Raw genomic sequence first — 20,742 nt, 5'->3', positions numbered from 1 at the left:
AGGCCAACAGGAAAGAGAAGAGTTGCAGACAGCCTCCAAGGCTGCTGTATGCCTCCTCCAGCACCCCCTTGTAAACATCCAAACCGCTTCTGCTTGGTTTTCTCCTGCACATGACGCTCTTTCTCTTTCCATCTATTCACCTTTCTTTCTCACTCTTCTTTCCCCTCTTGCTTCCTTTTCTACCTTCTGCTGCTCTGATACATTTTTATCCAAGAATTCACATGGAATCATGCAAATGTTCCTATCCCAGGTGCCTTGAAGTTGACACAGAACCGGGAATAAAACAAAAGGAACAAAGTTTCTAACTTGAGGAATCTTACGAATCCAGAGACAAGCAAACGGTGTGCTGTGTCCTCTTCTGGGTTGTGTAGGACAACCTCAAAAACGGCCTCGCATATCCAGACCGCAAGCTGCACCTTGTGTAATACACATGTGTGTTTGTGCACGTGATATTCAGGGTAGAGTTTCAAAATGGCGGAAATTGATCCTGACTAGCATCTTTCTGTGTTAACAGTGCAAAGTAACCTCTCTGAATAAATCATATATAATGCCTTTCTTCTTCCTTAGCCCGAAGCAACAAGCCAAGATGGCGGAGTATTGCCGATTAATCTTTGGTGATGCCCTCCTTATGGAGCCCCTGGAAAAATACCCAGTAAGTAGCTAGGACATGTGCCACTGAAGGAGGACACTTATTAGTTACAGTTGAGGAGATACACTCTCGGTATAGATTTATGATCGATGTGGCTTGATTAGGGGACTCTAGTACTGGTCCTAGCTGAGGTCAGAGCATCTTTTTTTCTTTTCTTTTCCAGGCTTATCTCTCCTCTGCTTAAAGTGAAACAGTCAGTTTTTATGAACAAATGTCTATTTACCCCAGATAAGTTATTGAAGACAAGCAAAGTAGAGATTCCATCCAAGATTTTTGGTGCGCCATGTATTTATTGGGGTTACTTACTGGAATATGGGTGAAGGGTTATTGACAGGAGTGTGGATGAATCAAAGGAAGCTCCACAATCTGAAAGCCCACTCCAACATGAGCTTCAGGTCCTGAGAGCTCCATCCCTGATGCTCCCTGCTTGACACAGGCAGCTAAACAGATGGAGCGATAACCCACTCCCATCCCCACCCACAGTCCACATTGCTTGTATAACTATGGAAGGAAGCCTTGAGAGCCTTGTAGGTTCCAGGAACTTCCTGAGGCTGTGAGAATTGTTTACTTCCTGGATCTCATCAGTCTTCCTTCTCTCCAGGAGAGAATGTTTCAGTTACCAGGAATCAGTCAAGATTGCAGAGTCCTTAGCAATGACAGTCAGTTCACAGAGACAGTCCAAGACAACAGGACTCTGTCCACCGCCTCCACCACCACCCTCCTGACCTGACCCCGACACCCCTCCCAGCCGACCTTTGTCACACCCTTTTGAAGTAAATGCAAACTGTAGCAACCCTGGTTCCTTAGACTGTTTCTGACGCCTGCTGTCCACCACCTGCATTCATCTTGGAGACAGCACTCAGCCTTCTGTCGTTATAGTCACGATAAAATGCCCTGCCTCTTTTCATGCGCATTCAACTAGGAGCGCATAACTGTTAAATGCTATTTGTAAGCACCCTTCTTGTTGCTTATTTTTCTTTTAAACAGGATATAGGGGAGCTGAGTAAGTTTGATTCCCTAACCGACAGTTGGTAGCCTCTTCCTGGGTGTTCGGATGCTTGACAGAGGGTTGTCAGCCAAGCAGCACCTCTTTAGCAGCCAGCTGGACAGCCCTAATGGCTGCCCAACAGCCCTGAACACTGTATGCCTGCCTTGAGGGAGCCGCACTGCAACTGCAGATTCTTGCTGCTGTAGTACTTCGGCTCTATGAAGTACTATGCTAGCTACCTCTGGGTTCAACAGCATGTATAACTAGCATCTTGTCAGCACGAGCTTCAGTGAAATATTAACAGCCATATTCACTTAGGCATATTTCCTGGGCCCAACAGAAGCTTGTGATTAGTGCAAACATAGTACTTAATTGTTGTAGGGTTTGGGGCCACAAAGGGTTGCAGACATCCCTGCCACGCCCCCTTCACCACTGTAGAAGCAAAGCCAGCTTTTTAGCTAAATGTGGCTCCGCAGAGAGACATCCTGTGCTGCCCCCTGGCGTTGCAGCATCAGGGACCAAAAGACTTTCCTCTAGCCTGCTTTGCTCTTACTAGTCCAGTGGTTGAACCTGAACAGGGGACAGGAAGAGGAACTGGTGGAAGCAACAGGGGTGATAGCGGGGACTGCAGACAGTGACCAGGAACAAAGGTGCTAGGGGCACAAGATGCTGTAAAGAGCAGGAAAAGGGAAACTGGCCCTATCTCTAGAAATCATTGCAAAGGAAGCTACAACTTAAGTTGCCAGGGTCCCACCCTCCAACACTAGGATAGTAAGGGCTCTGGATCTGGACAGCATAAGCTCTTTAAGGAGTTGGCATACAAGCAGGAGCTATCCCTTGCTGCTGTTCACTGCTGCAGGAAGGTGAGGACAGCTGCCCAGTTCCGACCTGCTGGTGGTTAAAGCTCATCTCCATGATCCTCCAACCTGAATGCCCATCACCACAAACCTTTAGCTTTTTAAGCCTGGGGCTGTAGGACCCTGGCTGTCAAGGCTTGGAGCTGTAGGTCATGAGGCACAGTAACTCCAGGCACCCGGCTCAGGCTCTCAAGGGGCCACAGCTGATGATCCCAGAAGAGCTTGTCTTCATCTCCTTGTGGCCCCTGAGTACAGTGTGGCAACCCCGCCCAGAGGATGATAACAGCCACCTCCCTGTTGAGAAAGGAAAAGCGTAGGCGTAGCCTAAAGCAGCCACTTCTTCCTGGATACTTTGGCCCAGTGTCTGCATGCTGTTAAGTGAGTTCACACCAGTCCCCAGACCCAGGGCAAGCCAAGGATGCAGGCCCAGCTTATGGGACTTCAAGAGCCTTTCTAAAAATAAGCCTGTCTTGTGCCTTGCACATGCTCCTTGATATAGTAGCTCATAACCTCTTCGTGGGAAATTGATTTCCCATTACATGAGCAAACTTGCAACAGTGAAGTAAGGCTCAGTAGTAAGACAGCTTGGATCTCAGGGCTGGAAGGAAATCTGAAATCATACCACCCTTCTTGGCTGGTACTAAAACCAACATGGGATTCTGCTGTCTGTAAAGCTTTGTCTGAAACAGTGACTTATTTTGCCCACCTTCACCAATCCTTCCTGGCGACTGCCTGGCCTTTCCCCAAAGAGTCAGGTTAGGGATGGATGACTTATGTCTTCTGTAGTAACATGGTTGGACTTACATGGTCCACCAGAAAACACCTCGAAGTCCACGTTTAATCCATCAGGTCTACGAGTACATATGGTCTCACTTCTTTAGTTTGTGTGGAAAATGAGTTCAGTGTCTTAAATGCATCTTTTATTAAAAAAAAATGCAAGGCACAATTAGAACACTTTCATGAGCTGTGAAGAGCTTAGTAAACACTAATCTAGACCCTGTGGTATCCAAAACTGTGTGCTGGGTTTGGAAGTGTAGCTGAAAGAAGGGGACAGTGTTTTTAAAGGCTGTGCTTTCTTTTAAATAGCTGGAATCTGGGGTTCCTCTTCCAAGCCCTATGGATTTAATGTATAAAATCTTGGTGAAAAACAAGAAGAAATCGCACAAGTCATCTGAGGGAAGTGGCAAAAAGAAGCTTTCTGAGCAAGCCTCCAACACGTACAGTGACTCGTCCAGTGTGTTCGAGCCTTCATCTCCAGGAGCTGGTGAGGGGCTACCAGGCTCGTGATAAGTCAGTTTTTGGACCTGCTTCTCAGAAATGGGCCTAGAAGGGCTTTTAGCTTTCCCTTTTGGAAAGTTCTATGCTGTGTTGCTTTTCTGTGACTACCACCAACTTAAACAACGATCTCTTAACCACAAGTTCTGTAGGTTCACAGGTTCCTGAGAAAGCTTATGGAATAAAGCAAAGGTATCAGCAGGCTGGAAGCTCTAAGGAAGGATTTGTCAGTGCTTTTCCAGGCCCTAGGGCCCACTCCCATTTACTGCCTCACGGGTCCCTTCCTCCAGCTTCCAAGCCAGCACTGTTGTTGCATCTCTGCAGTCCTTCTGTGGTCCCTTCTGACCATCACTGGGAACTGTTGTCAGCTCAGAGACTCAAGTTATCACCTAGACTCACTGAGAGAGTCCAAGGCAGCCCCCCTTCCCCCCGCTTCGGGCTGACCCCACCTATGGCGTCAGCTTTGGGAATGTATGCCCTGGCTTGCACACGAGGCGAGTCAGCTTTACAGCAGACACCTACTTCTAAGCTTACTTCTAGGCAGCAGCGGCAGGTGGAGGAAAGAGAAGAGGCTGGCTTTTAATGCGGTCACTGAGGGTTTTAGGCTTTGCAGTTCTCCCACAGAGCGTTTCACAGAGCTCTTTAAAAACATGAGGTGACAAAGTGACTTACATTGTCTATGAAAGCAACTCGGCAACGCTTAACATTTCCTTTCATGTCAGTAGTCCGAAACTGACTCCTTGTGCTTATGAGGAAAAAATTCGAAGGACTCGTTTTCTTTAGGTTATTTGTTACCAAGCCTAATTTATTTCCCCTTATGTGGAGGAATCCTGACAATTGCAAAGATCTCCTTATTGGTGGGTGATGGTGTTAAACAAACTCTAAGCTTGACCTTAGGACGTTCTTCAATTAAAGTTCCCCATGGGGCGCTGACAGTGTTCTCAGTGGTAGAGTGCATACCTGGCAGGGGTGAGGCTCTAGGTCCTGCCCCCAGCACACACACAAACACACACACACACACTCACACACACACACACACACACACACACACACACACACACACACACGCATGCACGCACAAAGGGACAGAGGAAGGAAAAGAAGCCAAGAAAGAAAAGGAGGCAGAAAACAAAATGTTTAATATATGGACAAAAGCTAATCACATATATTCTCCCTGCCCCCAGTCCTATTCCGAGGGAGAGCGCTAATAAGAAATGAGTAGTGATATTTATCAACAGACTGAAAATTGCTATAAGCAGTGTTATTAAAAATATCCAAACACTGGCAGCAAGCAATCCATCAGCTGGTTGCAAATCATGGTTTAGTCATACAAAAGAGTAATGTGTATGATGAGAGCGATTTACCGCTAAGTTACTGTTAACATAATAGCCAGCAAAAGATGCCCAATGCAAAAAAAAAAAAAAAAAAAAAAAAGGTAGTTGCTACATAGCTTTATCTGCATGAAGTATAAAAGCAAACAAAACCAAGACAAGCTGTTAGAAGTTAGGGCAACGGCTAGCCTTGGACGGAACTAGAAGGAAGCCCTGGTGCCTCTGGAGTCTCATCACACTTTCTGTCTTAATGTAGACACATCTTTATATGACGAAAATCCATGTACTGCTCATACGCCTGCATTTCCCTATGTCTATAACTCATAAATTAAAAGATTGTTAAACAATTGGAATGTTAAAATATAAAGGTTAGGGCAGTCAGAACCTGAGTATGGCCAGCTTAGCTTACGGTTGTTTGCCAGTCTGGTTGGTCGTTTGGGCTTGTCTCAGATGATCCTCTGTTGTGCTCTGACCTCTCGCATGGGAGGAGGTGCTGTACCTCTGAGCTTGTCACACCCCCAAACCCTGACTGCGCGGATTTATCTCTTCTTCTATGTCTGTCTCACTTGTCGACTGCCTTTATTACTTCAGCTGACACCCTAAGGAACAGACTTTATGTAATTCCTTCAGCAGACTCCCCTCACAGTTCACAGATATGTTTTTCAAATATTGTGTTTATTCTTGAACAATAACTTCCGTTCTCAGTTAGAATGCTTTTGAAGTGTGGAACGGAACGGTTATCAGCAGAGGCCACTTCTTTCCCAATCTGTCCCCATGTGCCTTCCTGTGCACGTGGGTGCGTGGTGGGTTTTGTGCCATCTGCTTTCATCTAATTCCGTTTCTCCCTCCCATTAAGTGGATGTATAGCTCTAATACTGATTTCTAGAAGCAGAGAACACGATTACTTAATACAGAGAAAAAACCAACAATCTGTTTGTTAGCAATTCTCCAGGTTTCCTAAGCTAGCCAGGAGTCTGCTGTGTGCAATCAGTATTTATTGCCACGCAATGTTTTGAAGGCTTTAGTATGCAGGTAGGCCCCGTAATAAAGAGTCTGATAATTTACCATTGTTTGTTCCAGTACTGGGAACAAAAACATGGAATGGATCTTATTTCTGAGCTAATTTTCTCTGTTGTTTTGATGCCTCTGCTGGGAGCCGACCCTTAGCCAGAATGAACTTTCCAGAATGAATGAGGGTCAAGTAAGATGCTAGTTTGGGGTGTTGTTATTGTTACTTTTTAAAGGGTATTATTTTTTATGTTTCAGATAGATTTCTCAAGGGTTCTCTCAGAGTCTTATAAGGAAAGCCTCAGTCTGTACGGGCTCTGGGCTGACAATATATAAACATAGATTGATATGGTTTTTCTTTCTTAAACTTACAAAAGAATAATCTGTTTTTCATTTTCATAGGAAAGGCAGGTAAGGTCTTCTTCTTCCCCACACAATCCAAGATATGACTTGACCACTTGACCATGTATGGTGAAATGGTGATTGGACAATAGTGATGTCTCATGAAACCTTTGTCGAGTGTTCTGACAGTCATCTTTTCAGAATGCTTGGCTAAAAAAATCCCCTCCTAGACTAAAAATAATCATACAAAGAAGAACTTCATGGAAAAACACACACACATATGAAACATATAAACACAATTGTATAATATATAACATATAATATATGGATATATAATATATATGTATCTACAATATCAAGCAGCAGCCTCCTAAAACAATGTGTCTGTAATATAACAGGGCATGTTTTTCTCCAAGTGTAAGGGGTTCTCGTTACCTCTGAATACAGCGAATGCACAGCCACTGGTCACAGGGCCTTCCCTCTACAGGTGTTGCAGGGACTCTCCCCACTGCCTCCCAGCACTTGACTGAACTCTCATGGGAACACTTAGGAGCTTCTTGGAAGGCAGGACTATGGGCATCGCGTCATCTACACTGACTGAAGAGTGTGGCAGGCTTGGGGGGGGGTGCTGGGAGCAGGTACCAGATGCTGCCCATTGCCTCAGGGATGAGCTCATCCTGCCATCTACTGGGGCGTTGATGCTACTGCAGTGGGAGAAACTGAAAGTGGGCGGAGGGAATTCTTGAAAGAGAAGTAATTACACCTTCTTTTTCTTGAAAATATTTTTACATGATTGATTGAGTTTAAAAGAAGCCGAGAAATATAGAAGAATTTAATGCTTGACAGTAATGTGGATATTTTACTAAAAAAAATCCATTAGCTTTTGGGGAGAAGGGTGAGATCAGCCAATTGAAGTGACTGCTATTGGCTAAACATGATGCTGAATTTAGTCAGACTGACTTGGTTTTTAAGTGTAGTAATTTCAAAGCGTTACGTTTATTTTCTGTTTTTCATTGTGTTTTTTTTCTTTTTGCATTAGATTATTTTACCTTGCCCTTTAAAAAAGGATGTCATCGTTAAAAAGTATCTTTATTCATTCTTTGAGGATTTGCTATAGTGTGCCTTGGTCATGTTCACCTCAACTCTTCCCAGATCCACGCCTCTTTCCCTACTCTTCCAGCTTTGGGTCCTGATTGTTTGTTTGCTTTAAATTCTTCAGTACCAACTTGTGCTGCCCCAATAATTTTGGATATGCAGCCTTCCCCTCCAGCACGGTCAGCTCTCCAGGGCTAGACTCTTAGAGAAAAGTGAGCCCTCTTCCAGAATCGTTTCATTGCCAATAGCTCCTCATTAACAGTGACTTCACACTCCCTTCCCCTCCCCTCCTGCCCCCTCCCCTTCCCTCCTTGAGATTTGGTCTGGCTTGAGCTTGACCCACACTGCCTCCACCACTGTGAGTTCACAAGACCCGTCTTCCTTGCAGTTACCCACTGACTCTTACACTCCTAGAACTGAAAAATGGTATCATTCTATGATTTACACATTATTTAGCTAACATACTTGGAAGTTTTCACGCCATCCCCTGGGCTGCCGTTTCTCCAGAGTTCCTGATCTCTCTCATAAACTTCTTCAACTTCTGTGGCGTCCTTTTTTATTTATTGATTGATTGATTGGTTTGAATGTTGGTGACCAGGGGTTGCTTCAGAGGGGCACGGCGTAGGAAAGGACACAAGAGTGAAAGCAGGCCCTGTCTGTGGCAGGGTCACAGAGTTTAGCATCCCTGAGAGAGAACATGTATTTTACAGTAACAATCCACAGAAGCAAATTACACTCCATGACATAAGTTTTTAAACACAGAGAGGGGAGAAAATGTTATTTTAAAGTAGACGTTGAAAATTATGATGTTATTTATCACAAATCTAATTTGTGAATTTTTTGTCAAAATGTCAGCTTAATCCTCTGTTAAAATGTCCTTGAAAATAATTTTTTAAAGAGGCTGAATATCAGTAGTCCATAGCAGTGTTGTTAGTGTGCTTTTGCAAATCCTTGACTGTGAACGAATACTGAAATCACGTCTGTTATTAAAATCTGACAGGAGAAGCAGACACAGAGAGCGACGACGATGACGATGATGATGACTGTAAAAAGTCTTCCATGGATGAGGTGGGTTAAGTCCAAGCTTTCTGGCCACCAACTTGCCATCTTATGATCCCCTTCTGCCATCTTGTGGCAAAAAGAATAAGCACAGGACATTGAATTGCTAGCTCCTTTTGTCTGTTTGTTGAGGTGATTAAATGACTTATGGAATGATATCTGAAATCCAGAGAAACCCCAGGGCTTGCAGGGATGTTCAGATATGTGACAGTGACTCCACTGTTTGGGGTTTGCATCCTCTGAAGCAGCATGTTTACATAAGGTCTCCAAGTCACCGCCAGCAGAGTAACAACTGCACAGAACTCAGAAATAAATCAGCACAGTCCAACGAGGACTGTAGAATTCTCCTTCACTCATTATCACAAGCCTGGTGCTGAATCCATATTCAAATATGTTTTAGAGTCTTTGACTCTTTACAGACAACCTTATAGTAAATAAAAGTAACTGTTCTTTTTCTTTAAAACAAAACAAAACAAAACATATTCATTTATTGAAGTGTTTGCTCACGTGCTTGGTTTTGTGACAGGATCATCATTAGGTAGCCCAGCCTGACCTCTAACTTAGCTTTGTGGCTGAGGCTACAAACTCAGGATCTTCTGCCTCATCCTTTAGAATACTGGATTTACCAATGACTACCCATGCCTCAACAAGCTGTTCTTTTTTGGTTTGGTTTGGGTTTTGGTTTCTCTGTGTGGCCTTGGCTGTCCTGGACTCAATTTGTAGCCCAGGCTGGCCTCGAACTCACAGAGATCTATCTGCTGCTGCCTCCTCAAGTGCTGGGATTACAGGCGTGTGCCCCAACATCCAGCTGGCACTCATTTGCTTATGCTTTGATATAGTCTGAATTTTGTGTATTTTATTTGTTTATTTTGTGAATGAGTCTCACTGTGCAGCCTAGGATGGTCTCAAGCTCCTAGACTCAGGTGTCCTCTCTCTTCAACCTCCATGGAGCTGAGACCATGCACCTGAGCTTCCATGTCAAGCTTGGTTTGAAGTGTGCTTTACTGTGTTCCCTAAATGTCATCTTGAGTTCTGAGGATCACTGCTGTAAAACTGCTTCCCTCTGCCTGAGTGTGGCTTCAGGGTGCGCTTGGATCATTTTGCAGTTGTCTATTTTTAAATGAGTGTTTCCCAAGTTGGCATTTAACCAGAATATGTCTGCTGGAATTTTCACAAAGAAACCTCATCTCTATGCATTTTCTCTTCTAAACTAAAAATGAGAAAATACTAGACTCATCTGTAGAGGCCTGTCCATACAAGTAATGAAAAATATGGGTTTTCATTAAAGCTTGCATTAAAGAATATGTAATTGCAGACATATAAATTAATGTAAGTTCCCACTATTTGCCAGGCATTGTTCTGATTTCACTATCTTTTTTCAAGAAAGGGTTTCTCTCTGTAGCCCTGGCTTTCCTGGAACTCAATTTGTAGACAAGACTAGCCTCAAACACAGAGATCTCTCTGCCTGCCTCTGCCTCCTGAGTGCTGGGACTAAAGCAAACACCAGCACACCCAACCTTTTATCTGATTTTATTAAGTGTAAAGCCTTACAGGCTACAGAACTGATTTATACTCCTGGATTTGCAGATGAGTAAGCAGCTGTTAAGTCACTGTCCATAGTGGAACAGCTTCTGACTTTGGAATTAATATCAGAAGCCTTGCTCTGGGATCTAAGCTGCTAACCTGTTGCCATCTGGTATAAGTTTTTACACAGGAACCAGCGAAGAGAGGGAATGCTCGTAAAAGAAACATAGGAATTGTTTGCACAGCCTCCGCTTCCTTCCACAAGGCAACCTTCGCTTAATTATTCTTTTTTTATTTCAGTTCCTACAGTGTTTACCTACATAATAACAGTTCTTGTGTCAAGTGAGTTCTTGGTTTACTCGCTGTAGACCCTCCCTGTGCTCTCTGCTACAAAGGACAGCAGTTCTGCGGACACCAGTCTCTTCGCACCACTTTCTTCGTACAGGTCTCATTCCTGATGCTCGGAGAGAGGGCTGAGGCCTGGCATCCCTATAAAGCAGTGGATCTCAACCTTCCAAATGCTCTGACTCTTGAATACAGTTCCTCATGTTGTGGTGACCTCCAACCATAAAATTATTTTTGCTGCTACTTTATAGCTACAATTTTGCTTCTTTCATGAATCTTAATGTGAATATCTATGTTTTCTGATGGTCTCAGGCAACTCTTGTGAAAGGGTCATTTAACTGTCATGGGGGTCACGACCCAGGTTGAGAAACACAGCTGCTGCAAAGGGAGGTACCGATGCTATTGGCCCCAGACCACCCTGCCAGCTCTCACATGCATAAAGTAACCATTCACAGAGCACACATAATCTGAAAATCGGGAATCTAAAATGTCCCAAACCCCAAAACTTTGAAAGGCTGGCGTGACACCACAGATGGAAAACTTTGCAGCATGAAATTCTAATTTCATGTTTAAAGTTGCTATAGGCTGGTTTCAACACTCGGTGTTGGGGAAAATATGCAGTGACTATAACATGCAGGTGAGTTTTAAATGAAATTTTTTAGTTAGACTTAGGTCTTGCCCACAAAGTACCTATTACATATAAACAAAATGCTGCAAAGTCCGAACTCTAAAACACATGTGCCCCAGGTACACGTGATGAGGACCTGGCCTGCCTCGCACTGCATCCCTCTCCTGTGGTGAATTCCCTGCAGTTCTTGTCAGAAGGGAAGGAGCTGCTGCTCCTTTGAGTCATGTGACCATCTTCCTGAGAGGAAACCCCTGGATAGTGTAACGTGTAACGCTGAGTCAGGAGATGTTTGTTTTTTATTTCTGCTTCCAGGGCACTGCTGGCAGCGAGGCCATGGCCACAGAAGAGATGTCTAACCTTGTGAACTATATTCAGCCTGTCAAGTTTGAGTCCTTTGAAATTTCAAAAAGTAAGCTTTCCTGCTGAAGAGTCTCTAGTGTAGTCTAATCAGACCCTGGTAGAAGTATTCTGTTCTGGATGTCTTGGATATTTGCATGGGTTCCACCTTCTTGATATCACTATTTTAACATTTAATATTATATATTATATTTAATATGTTAGAAAATCACATGCTATAATTTCATTGTGCTCCTCCACTTATTTAGTAAGACTGCAGACCAGGCATGCTTACTGGAAAGATATCAAACCAGTGTCCAGCAGACTGAGAATTTCACATTTCAGACCGTTTTCTTTGCCATGCTAGACCTGTTAATTAATTCATGCCCTACAAAACCGTGAGAATATCTCACCCAGGCTGTGAATAATTGAAGAGCTAACTTTCAAGATTCAACTTTTATTCCTGGTAAACACTTAACTAATAAAAGCCTAACTATGCTCACTGAATTTTAAGAATCAGTTACCCTCCAATTCACCAAACATTTATTTCTTTTATAATTTATAATACTGAATCTTATTTTGCCCTACTTGTTGCTGTTCAACTCAGAAAGAAACAAAAGCTTCGAAATGTCTTCCTTCGTGGAAACCAAGGGACTTGAACAACTTACAAAGTCTCCAGTGGAATTTGTGGAGTATCCTTGATTTGATGACTGACTACTGAACTCACCTACTGAAGTCCTGGTCTGTTTGTTTGATAAGGAGAGCAATGCATAGAATGGTTTCCATCTACAGCCCAAGTCTAGGTGTCACATGCAATGTGGGTAGCCTGGTCTCTAGAGAAACAAACTGCCTTTAGGGCAGCAGAGGCCCTGGCTACAACACGACCTCTAGCTGTCAACCTCTTGCAATTTGCTTAATTCTCGTTTTCCTTATCTTTCAACAGAGGTAATGCTTCTAACAGTATGATTTGCTGATTGACTGGGTACAAGTGTGTATGCTTTACACGCTGGTCTAGGTGTGCCCTCTGGGTTTATAGACATGTATGAGTGTATAGATCAGTGGTGTGTACACATAGCTGTATACCTAGCTTGGCACCTCACATACTTGTGGTTGTGTTCAGTTAAAAAGCAATGGAAGCAATGATCATAATGTAAAAGTATGGCGATGGTAGTTGCTAGTTTGATGTTATTTCCCATGAATCAAAATCAAAGAAGTCTTCGTGTTATTTTTTCATGATTAATGCTGCTATCCTAAAGAGTCCTAGTTAGTGAAGCATGCCTAGAATAAGATTCCTTTATACCTCATCAGTGAGGCTAAGAATATGGTTCAACCAAGCACAAGGACTTGAGTTTGAGCTCAGGGCTGATGTTTTAGGAAGCTGGGTATGGTGACATGCACCTATAATCACAGTGAGATAGAGACAGAAGGAACCCTGTGGCTTCCTGGCCAGGCAGTGTAGCCTACTTAGGCACGCTGTCAGCCTGTGAGAGACTCTGGCTCATAAAACCACGGTAGACAGCTTCCTAGGGGTAATATCCAAGGTTGACCTCTGGTACAAACTTATACATAAGTATGCACCTGCACACGCACCCCCCCCCCAAAAGTTTACTCAGCAGAAGCGTTTGCAACAGTGGCGCATGTATATAATTTCAGCACTCAGAAGGCCAAGGCAGAAGGACCACCAGTTCCAGGACAGCTTAGGCTACATATGGTACCCTGTTTCAGATACACACACACTCACCCCCCCACACACACTCACACTCATCGGTGAGAGAAGAGGGAACAAATGTGAACTCTATAATTGAAGTCATGAAATAAAATCAATGTCATTCGTATTCAATACTGACTTTGTGATGCTCTTTTGTTAAATGTTGTTTCTCACTGAATTCTCAAAGAAATCCTATGATGGGGGAAGTGCTCAACTACGTATTGCTGAGGAGACTGAGGACAGAAAGGTGAATTAGCTACCCAAGATCATACAGCCAGCAAGTGCCAATGTTAAGATTCGAGTTTGTCCTGCCCGCCTCAGACCGTAACCAACGTCTTTCTACCTTGCTTGGTCACAGGTGCCATTCTGTCCTGTTATAAAGGTAGGACAGTGGTCAGTGTCTACAGGGCTCTTAGGAGGGAAACAACTAAAATTTGAGGCAAGGTCAGAAATTTCTATTCTATTTACCTTCTTATTAATCTTAAAGACTACCGTGGTCTTAGCAAATAGCACTCCCAGAGAAGGTTTCCGCACTGAGAAAGAGCATTTCAAAATCAGCTTTGTGGTTCACACAATACCCTCCTCTCCTGGCACTCGGCAGCGCACGTCCTTCTGGTGCCCTTTGTCACTACGACTGTGGGTAAACCTTAGCAACAGCATAGACTTTGACTTGGTTATTCTTGCTGTCCTAGCACACAACACCCACAGGCTTCCCAGAAGCAACAGGGCTTCTAAGAACATGTCTGTTCTGGTAACTTGTTCTGTGTGTGTTTCACCTATCAATGCAATAGGATCATCACTATCTACCTCATTTTCCCGCTATGAGAAAAAGTCAGTCTCACACTGAATATAATAGATTATTTTGAAATTGTATTCACTGCTTAACATGATGGTCAGATACAACAAGATGCAACTTAGCAGGATCTATCCCAAAGGAACACGTGTGGACTCCTCCAACTACATGCCCCAGCTCTTCTGGAATGCTGGCTGTCAGATGGTGGCGCTCAACTTCCAGACGGTGGGTAAGTAACACAGAGCTCATCCTGTTGTCTCAAAGCTACATTTCCAAGTGTCCACAAGCCATTACCATGGGAACTTGGGGTGGTGGTGGGAGAGCCAGATTTGATTGAAAAACTAAATTTCAATGAAGGAGAGTCAAAGCAAAAGAAAAAGATTTGAATTTTGAAAATTGAGATATTGTCCTTCATCATTTATGAAGAGTTTATATCTATGGGTGTCATGTTTTGTTTTGTTTTTTTTCAAGTAATTTAAAAAGCGGTATAAAATCATTTTAGGAAAACTAAAGATTCAAAAAACAGAAAGAAAACAAGAACTTTTGGGTTAGAGAGAAAGCACAGTTGGTAAAGCCCTTCCCTTGGGAGCACAAGGACCCGAGGTCCTTTAGGACCCGTGTGGGAAAGCTTGGTGTGAAGGCTAGCACGGCCACCCCTGCTCCCGAGGGCACAGACGTCGTGGCAGCCAGGCTGGCCTCCTCAGGCTCCCAAGGTAGACAGTTCACAAGGCGCAGCTGAGGTCATCCTTTGTCCTCCCCACACACATGTACGTATGTGTAGGTGTCTCTACAATCACCCGTGCACCAACACACAAAAACCTGCACGTACACACACTTAAACAAGCACCTACACTCACACACACACACACACACACACACACACACACACACACACACACGGGGCGGGGCAGAAAAGAATCTTCCAGAAACGCTGCTGTGCATGACTTTGCTAGGTAACATGTACCTGTGAGTGTTGAGGGGTCGGCTTTTATGACTCAGCTCTCTCCCTCTACCAGGGAGTCCTGTGGGTCACATTTAAGTCATCTGATTGGTGGCACGTGCTTTTTTATCTGCTGAGCCATCCCACAGGCCCTAATTTTGTTTTGTTTTGTTTTGTTCCTGTGTGTAATTAGTACTGTTTGGCAATGCAGTTTCTTGAGCAACATTAACTGTTTCAAGTGTGAGAGGTCCATTGTTGCCTTTCATGTTACACTGTCCAATTTAGTGTCATAACAGTTCAACAAAGCAATAGAGACATTCTAACTTACCCCCCCCCCCCTAAAAAGGTTCACCTAGAACTCGGAAATAATCCTGTTATTACCTCTTTGTTGGCCTCATTAGTGCCAGTGAATCATTTCATGCATGATTCGGACAGCTTCCTTGGTGCCTTGATAATTTTGAATCTTTGTTCTGGTTTTTATTTTATTTATTTATATTTTTGTGCTGTGAATCATATCCAGTTTTGATTCGATGCAGGGCTCATGCATGCTTAGTAAATACTCCACCATTAAACGTCCAGGCAGTAAAATGTGTGCTCTCTTTTCAGCCTCAGCAATTATAGGAAATTTAGACATTGAGTTAGTGTAGTGACTGCTAAGAAAATAACCAATAACCTTTGTCTACCTGAAAAGAGTCTGATTACAAATCAGTCTGGTTGTAATTAATCACAGAAATGTACATTTAAAATCTCTTTCTATAAATTAATAAACTGATAATTAGAGCACCTCTTATAGTGAATTATGTAAAAATGAGTCTTAAAAAAATCTCCTAAAATGGCTTATGTGAATATAAATTAATTTAAATTCTCTTGAGGGCATTTTAACAAGACTTACCAAAACAAAACAGCATATCTAATGTACCTAACATTTGATTCAACAATTCCCTTACTCCTAGCAAAAACATTGCTAAATTCTCAAAAATTTCATTATGATGTTCACTGAATGCTGAAATGCTGAAAATTTGCTAAAAACAGGAATGTGCCCAAAGAAGGGACTGGTTAAAAACATCAACTCAAATATATGTATGAAAGGGAATTTTATACAGCTGTTAAAATTGAAGCCGAAAATGCTTACTAAAATGGGTGTATGTTTGTAAAAACAGATTTGAATTGAAAAGGGTAATAAACCAGCCCATTAGCGTTCTCTCCACATCGGGGATTACAGCTCATTTTATTTTTTTATTTGTGTCTCTAAATTGTTATGGAGTGTGATATATTTCCTTGTAAAAGATGAATTGTTGAAAAAGTGGCCCATAATGGTTGGGTAGTGGACTGTAATGGCCGGGTTATTGGACTGTAATGGCTGGGTTTTTGGACTGTAACAGTTGGGTAGTGGACTGTAATAGTTGGGTAGTGGACTGTAACAGTTAGATTATTGGACTGTAACAGTTGGGGTAGTGGACTGTAATAGTTGGGTTATTGGACTGTAATGGTGGGGTAGTGGACTGTAACAGTGGGGTAGTGGACTGTAATGGCTGGGTAGTGGACTGTAACAGTTGGGTAGTGGACTGTAACAGTTGGGTAGTGGACTGTAACAGTTGGGTAGTGGACTGTAATGGTTGGGTAGTGGACTGTAATGGCTGGGTAGTGGACTGTAACAGTTGGGTAGTGGACTGTAACAGTTGGGTAGTGGACTGTAACAGTTAGATTATTGGACTGTAACAGTTGGGTAGTGGACTGTAACAGTTGGGTAGTGGACTGTAACAGTTGGGTAGTGGACTGTAACAGTTGGGTAGTGGACTGTAACAGTTGGGTAGTGGACTGTAATGGTGGGGTAGTGGACTGTAACGGTTGGGTAGTGGACTGTAATGGTGGGGTAGTGGACTGTAATGGTGGGGTAGTGGACTGTAATGGCTGGGTAGTGGACTGTAATGGTGGGGTAGTGGACTATAACGGTTGGGTAGTGGACTGTAACAGTTGGGTAGTGGACTGTAACAGTTGGGGTAGTGGACTGTAACAGTGGGGTAGTGGACTGTAACAGTGGGGTAGTGGACTGTAATGGTGGGGTAGTGGACTGTAACAGTTGGGTAGTGGGCTATAACAGTTGGGTAGTGGACTGTAACAGTGGGGCAATGGACTGTACTATTATCCATCCTGCGGTCTGCAGCCCCGCGTGCGTTCACACTGCGTCTCTCTGCTCACCAGATCTAGCCATGCAGATCAACATGGGCATGTATGAATATAACGGGAAGAGCGGCTACCGGCTCAAGCCGGAGTTCATGAGGAGGCCCGACAAGCATTTTGACCCGTTCACAGAAGGAATCGTGGATGGAATAGTGGCCAACACTTTATCTGTTAAGGTATGTGCACTCCTCCCTAACTCTCCTGCCCCCTCCTCCTACCTCAACCACCCATTCACAAACCCATCCCTGGAAAGAGGCTTCTATTTTACATAAAGAAGTGTCTTTGTCGTTAAAAGCTAATGAGCTAGGAAGCCTCCTTCATACATTTTTCCTTTTAAGGATCAAATGCTCATTAGAAATTTCCTCAGACTACGTGGAAATAAAGGGGCTTTATTCTTAGGATGAGAACAGATGGAGCTAAAGAACGAGATGAAGCAGAGCCTTCCAGTGGCTCACCCTCTCTTTGGGTGCAGGCTTCCCACTGAGAAGTGCAAAGGGAAGCAGGCACCAGTCTTTCTCCCAGTCTCACTAATTCTAATTATTAAATATTGAACAAAAGCTTCCAAGTTACTACAGCATGGTTTTCAATTTACCAGAGTACTCAGGGATGTAAAAGTCATTTTAATAATCTTAAAGGGTTGCTTTATTAACTGTGTACTTATCCTAAAAATGAATTCCTAATCTTTTTATTCACCTTTGAAATAGATGTAATGGCAGATTTTTAGCTGTCGAGGAGTATTTTAATACCATGAGGAGGCTCCATTTTTAAAAACATAATTTTTACTTCATGTGTATGAGTGTTTTGCCTGCCTGTCTGTCAGGGCACCGTGTGCATGCCTGTGAGGGCCAGAAGAGGACATCAGATCTTGTAGAACCAGACAGAGTTAGAGACGGTTGTGAGCTGCCATGTGGGTGCTGTACCCAGGTCCTCTGAAGCCAGTCTTCACCACTGAGTCATCTCTCCAGCCCTGAGAGGGCTCCAGCTTTGTAAATGGATTCTAGAAGCATGTAGTTGTTGAAATTAGAATGTCATAAAAAGTAAAAATTTAAATTCTCATTTATTTTGTGTTTCCATGACTAATAGACTTCCAAAACAAAACATGAATGCATTTTCAGACTTTTCTTAACAAAATCATCTGAAAAATCCTTGTTCACACCCTTTTGAGAGTTTAATATATAACCCAAACACACACATACAGACACAGACACACATTTTATGTAGTTGCTGATGAAACACCAGGGCCTGCATCCACCAAGCAAGTGTTCTACCTCTGATCTACATCCCAAGCACTTAGTTTGTGAGACAGAATTTTGCTATGTAGCCCAGGCTTGCCTCAGTCAACAGTCCTCCGGCTCAGCCTAGGTGGGAAGACAGGTCCCCGCCTCCATATCCGGCATTGCTGGCCAGTCCCTGCTTGTCCTCGAAGTAAGCCACTTCATATTAAAGTTTCAAAAATAACATCTCAGTGAAATGTTCTGTAATTGTATCTTTTGAAGTTATTTCAAGCCACATATTATAGAGTAAACTAGGCAAAAATGGTGCTGCCTAAAAGTATTTATTTTAAGAAATTGTTTTTAGCAAATGATGTTTAATTCCTGTCAGGAATGTTTAAGACACACTTATAAGCACCAGGTGGAGACAGAATACTACATTTTTATCATTCCTGTCAATTGTTTTAGCCGAGTCAAACTAGCAGTAGCTTGACCTTGTTTGGTCCATCTTATTTCCCATACGTCTTTGGGCTTGTTTATTATGTCCTGAAAATTCTACTCTGACAGTGGAATTAGTGATAAAATCATGACATCAATACAGGAAAGTTGGGATGAAGGCAGAATAGTTGAGAGCCACAGTCCAAAATTTACCCTGTAGCTTCTGCACAAAATGTAGGCCACTGCACGGAGTCCCAGGTGCCAAACCCGGGGTTGGCTCCTGTTGGCCCTGTGAGACCTCTGTGTGGGTCTTCTGGCCGAGACTTTACAGTTCCAGATCTACAAGGCAGTCCCATCTGACTGACAAGAGGCTTGGGACCATTGTTACTTTAGGACTCTGCTTTTGGCCACACAACACGAGCCCTCAGAACTTCACGGCATCTGAGTCCCTGCTCGGACTCACTTCACTTGGAAGTTCCAAACATGTTACAAAGCCTGCTAGGAGATGGAAGCCACATTAAACAGCAGTGATACATAGCAGGTGTGCGCTCACCACGCTTGTCTTTGCCTTTACCCTTGCCCAGTTAGCCTGCTACACAAGTGTGGGCCTGCTGTCCAGCTTTGGAAGTAGTCACTGTTGTGAAGCTTACATTTCAAAGTTGCCTATCGGCAAGGAACTGCCACGTCTTCCTCTCGGTGTAACCGGGTTGCCAGCATCCAAGAGATCCATCATCTGTCATGATGGTTAATGGAACAAATAAAACCTCCTTGTTCTTCATTTCAGAAGAGCGGCGGGAACGGGGGTGATGGAGCGCACCCCCTGCCGCCTTCTGAGCTGGCCCGGGACAGGGCCAGGGCTTGCAAGACGATGGCTGGGCTGGGAGCCCAGAGCAACGGTGGCACGGGCACAGGCACCAGAGGCTGAGTGAGGCCTGAGAGTCTGCTGAGGCGGCCAGGGATGGGGAGGGAGTCAGGGAGGAAGTAACGTGCGAAGCTCCGACTTGGTCCTGGGTTAGTGTGTCCGTTAACCTTATGACAGCTGATGGGTCCCTAAATGGTGACATCTGAGTTACGGAGAGAGGAAGACATGGGGAATGTTATAGGAACATGTAGTCTTAAATTTCATTTAACTGCAGGATATTGACTCACTCTGTAGCAGATAAAGGAGGCCAACAGTTGTACAGATGGCTAACTGGGTGAGGACAGAGGTCGTGATAACCTGGTGACTTCCAAGGATGCCTCTTCACTTATTGCTCTCCTGTGACTCCGTCCGTTGGCTCCTAACCTCCCCACCCCCAGCCTCCTGTGCTGACTCTTCAAGCAGATGAGGAATGATGGCTCTACTCTTGCTGTTATTTCGTTTATTACTCCTCACTCACATGCTGCATTTGGCCTCCTTAGCGTTAGCTGTCTCCTGGCTCTTTGTTAACCATATATTAAGACTTTCTGATGTTTTCTAGATTATTTCCGGTCAGTTTCTTTCTGATAAGAAAGTTGGAACTTATGTGGAAGTGGATATGTTTGGTTTGCCCGTGGACACAAGGAGGAAGGCATTTAAAACCAAGACATCCCAAGGAAATGCTGTCAACCCTGTCTGGGAAGAAGAACCTATTGTGTTCAAAAAGGTGGGTCTCTTGCTTGCTCGAGAGGCAGGTGTTTTCTAGGTGTTTTAAACAGAGGAAAAACAAGCAATTATTTGGTTGTGACTGTACAGACAAGTTGTATTTTGAAGGTTATCATGAAGGCTTTAATTTTATTTTTTTCCAGTATTTAGCTTTATTTAATTCTGTGAATGTCTCGCCTGTGTATAAGTCTGTCCAGCACATACTGGTGCCCACAGAGATCAGAAGAGGCGTGTGGATCACCTAGAACTGGGGTTATAGATCCTTGTGAGCTGCAGTGTGGGTGCTGGGAATCAAACTGAGCAACAAGTGTTCCTAACCTCTGAGCCATCCTCCCAGCGCCTTATTTTTAGGTTTTGATTTAATATATCAAAGTAGCTTCCTGTGTGAACCTACATGCATACTGGTAGGA

General features: G+C 43.6%; 1 protein-coding gene across 8 annotated transcripts in view; it reads left to right on the top strand.

Annotated features, from left to right (window-relative positions):
• Positions 1–20,742, top strand: part of Plcb1 (phospholipase C beta 1) — a 758,762-nt gene that overhangs the window by 564,939 nt on the left and 173,081 nt on the right. For all 8 annotated transcript variants that reach the window (XM_055605263.1, XM_055605143.1, XM_055605110.1 and 5 more), the window contains 8 exons: positions 568–652; positions 3,581–3,758; positions 8,546–8,613; positions 11,414–11,510; positions 12,045–12,129; positions 14,043–14,167; positions 17,081–17,235; positions 20,169–20,333. In XM_055605263.1, the coding sequence (XP_055461238.1) occupies positions 568–652; positions 3,581–3,758; positions 8,546–8,613; positions 11,414–11,510; positions 12,045–12,129; positions 14,043–14,167; positions 17,081–17,235; positions 20,169–20,333 (958 nt within the window). The remainder of the gene's footprint in view (positions 1–567; positions 653–3,580; positions 3,759–8,545; positions 8,614–11,413; positions 11,511–12,044; positions 12,130–14,042; positions 14,168–17,080; positions 17,236–20,168; positions 20,334–20,742) is intronic.

The sequence above is a fragment of the Psammomys obesus genome, unplaced genomic scaffold, assembly GCF_907164565.1.
Source record: "Psammomys obesus unplaced genomic scaffold, mPsaObe1.curated_primary_1811, whole genome shotgun sequence".
Lineage (NCBI taxonomy): Eukaryota > Metazoa > Chordata > Mammalia > Rodentia > Muridae > Psammomys > Psammomys obesus.
The sequence above is the reverse complement of the archived record's forward strand: the minus strand, read 5'-3'. Positions and strand labels throughout refer to the sequence as shown.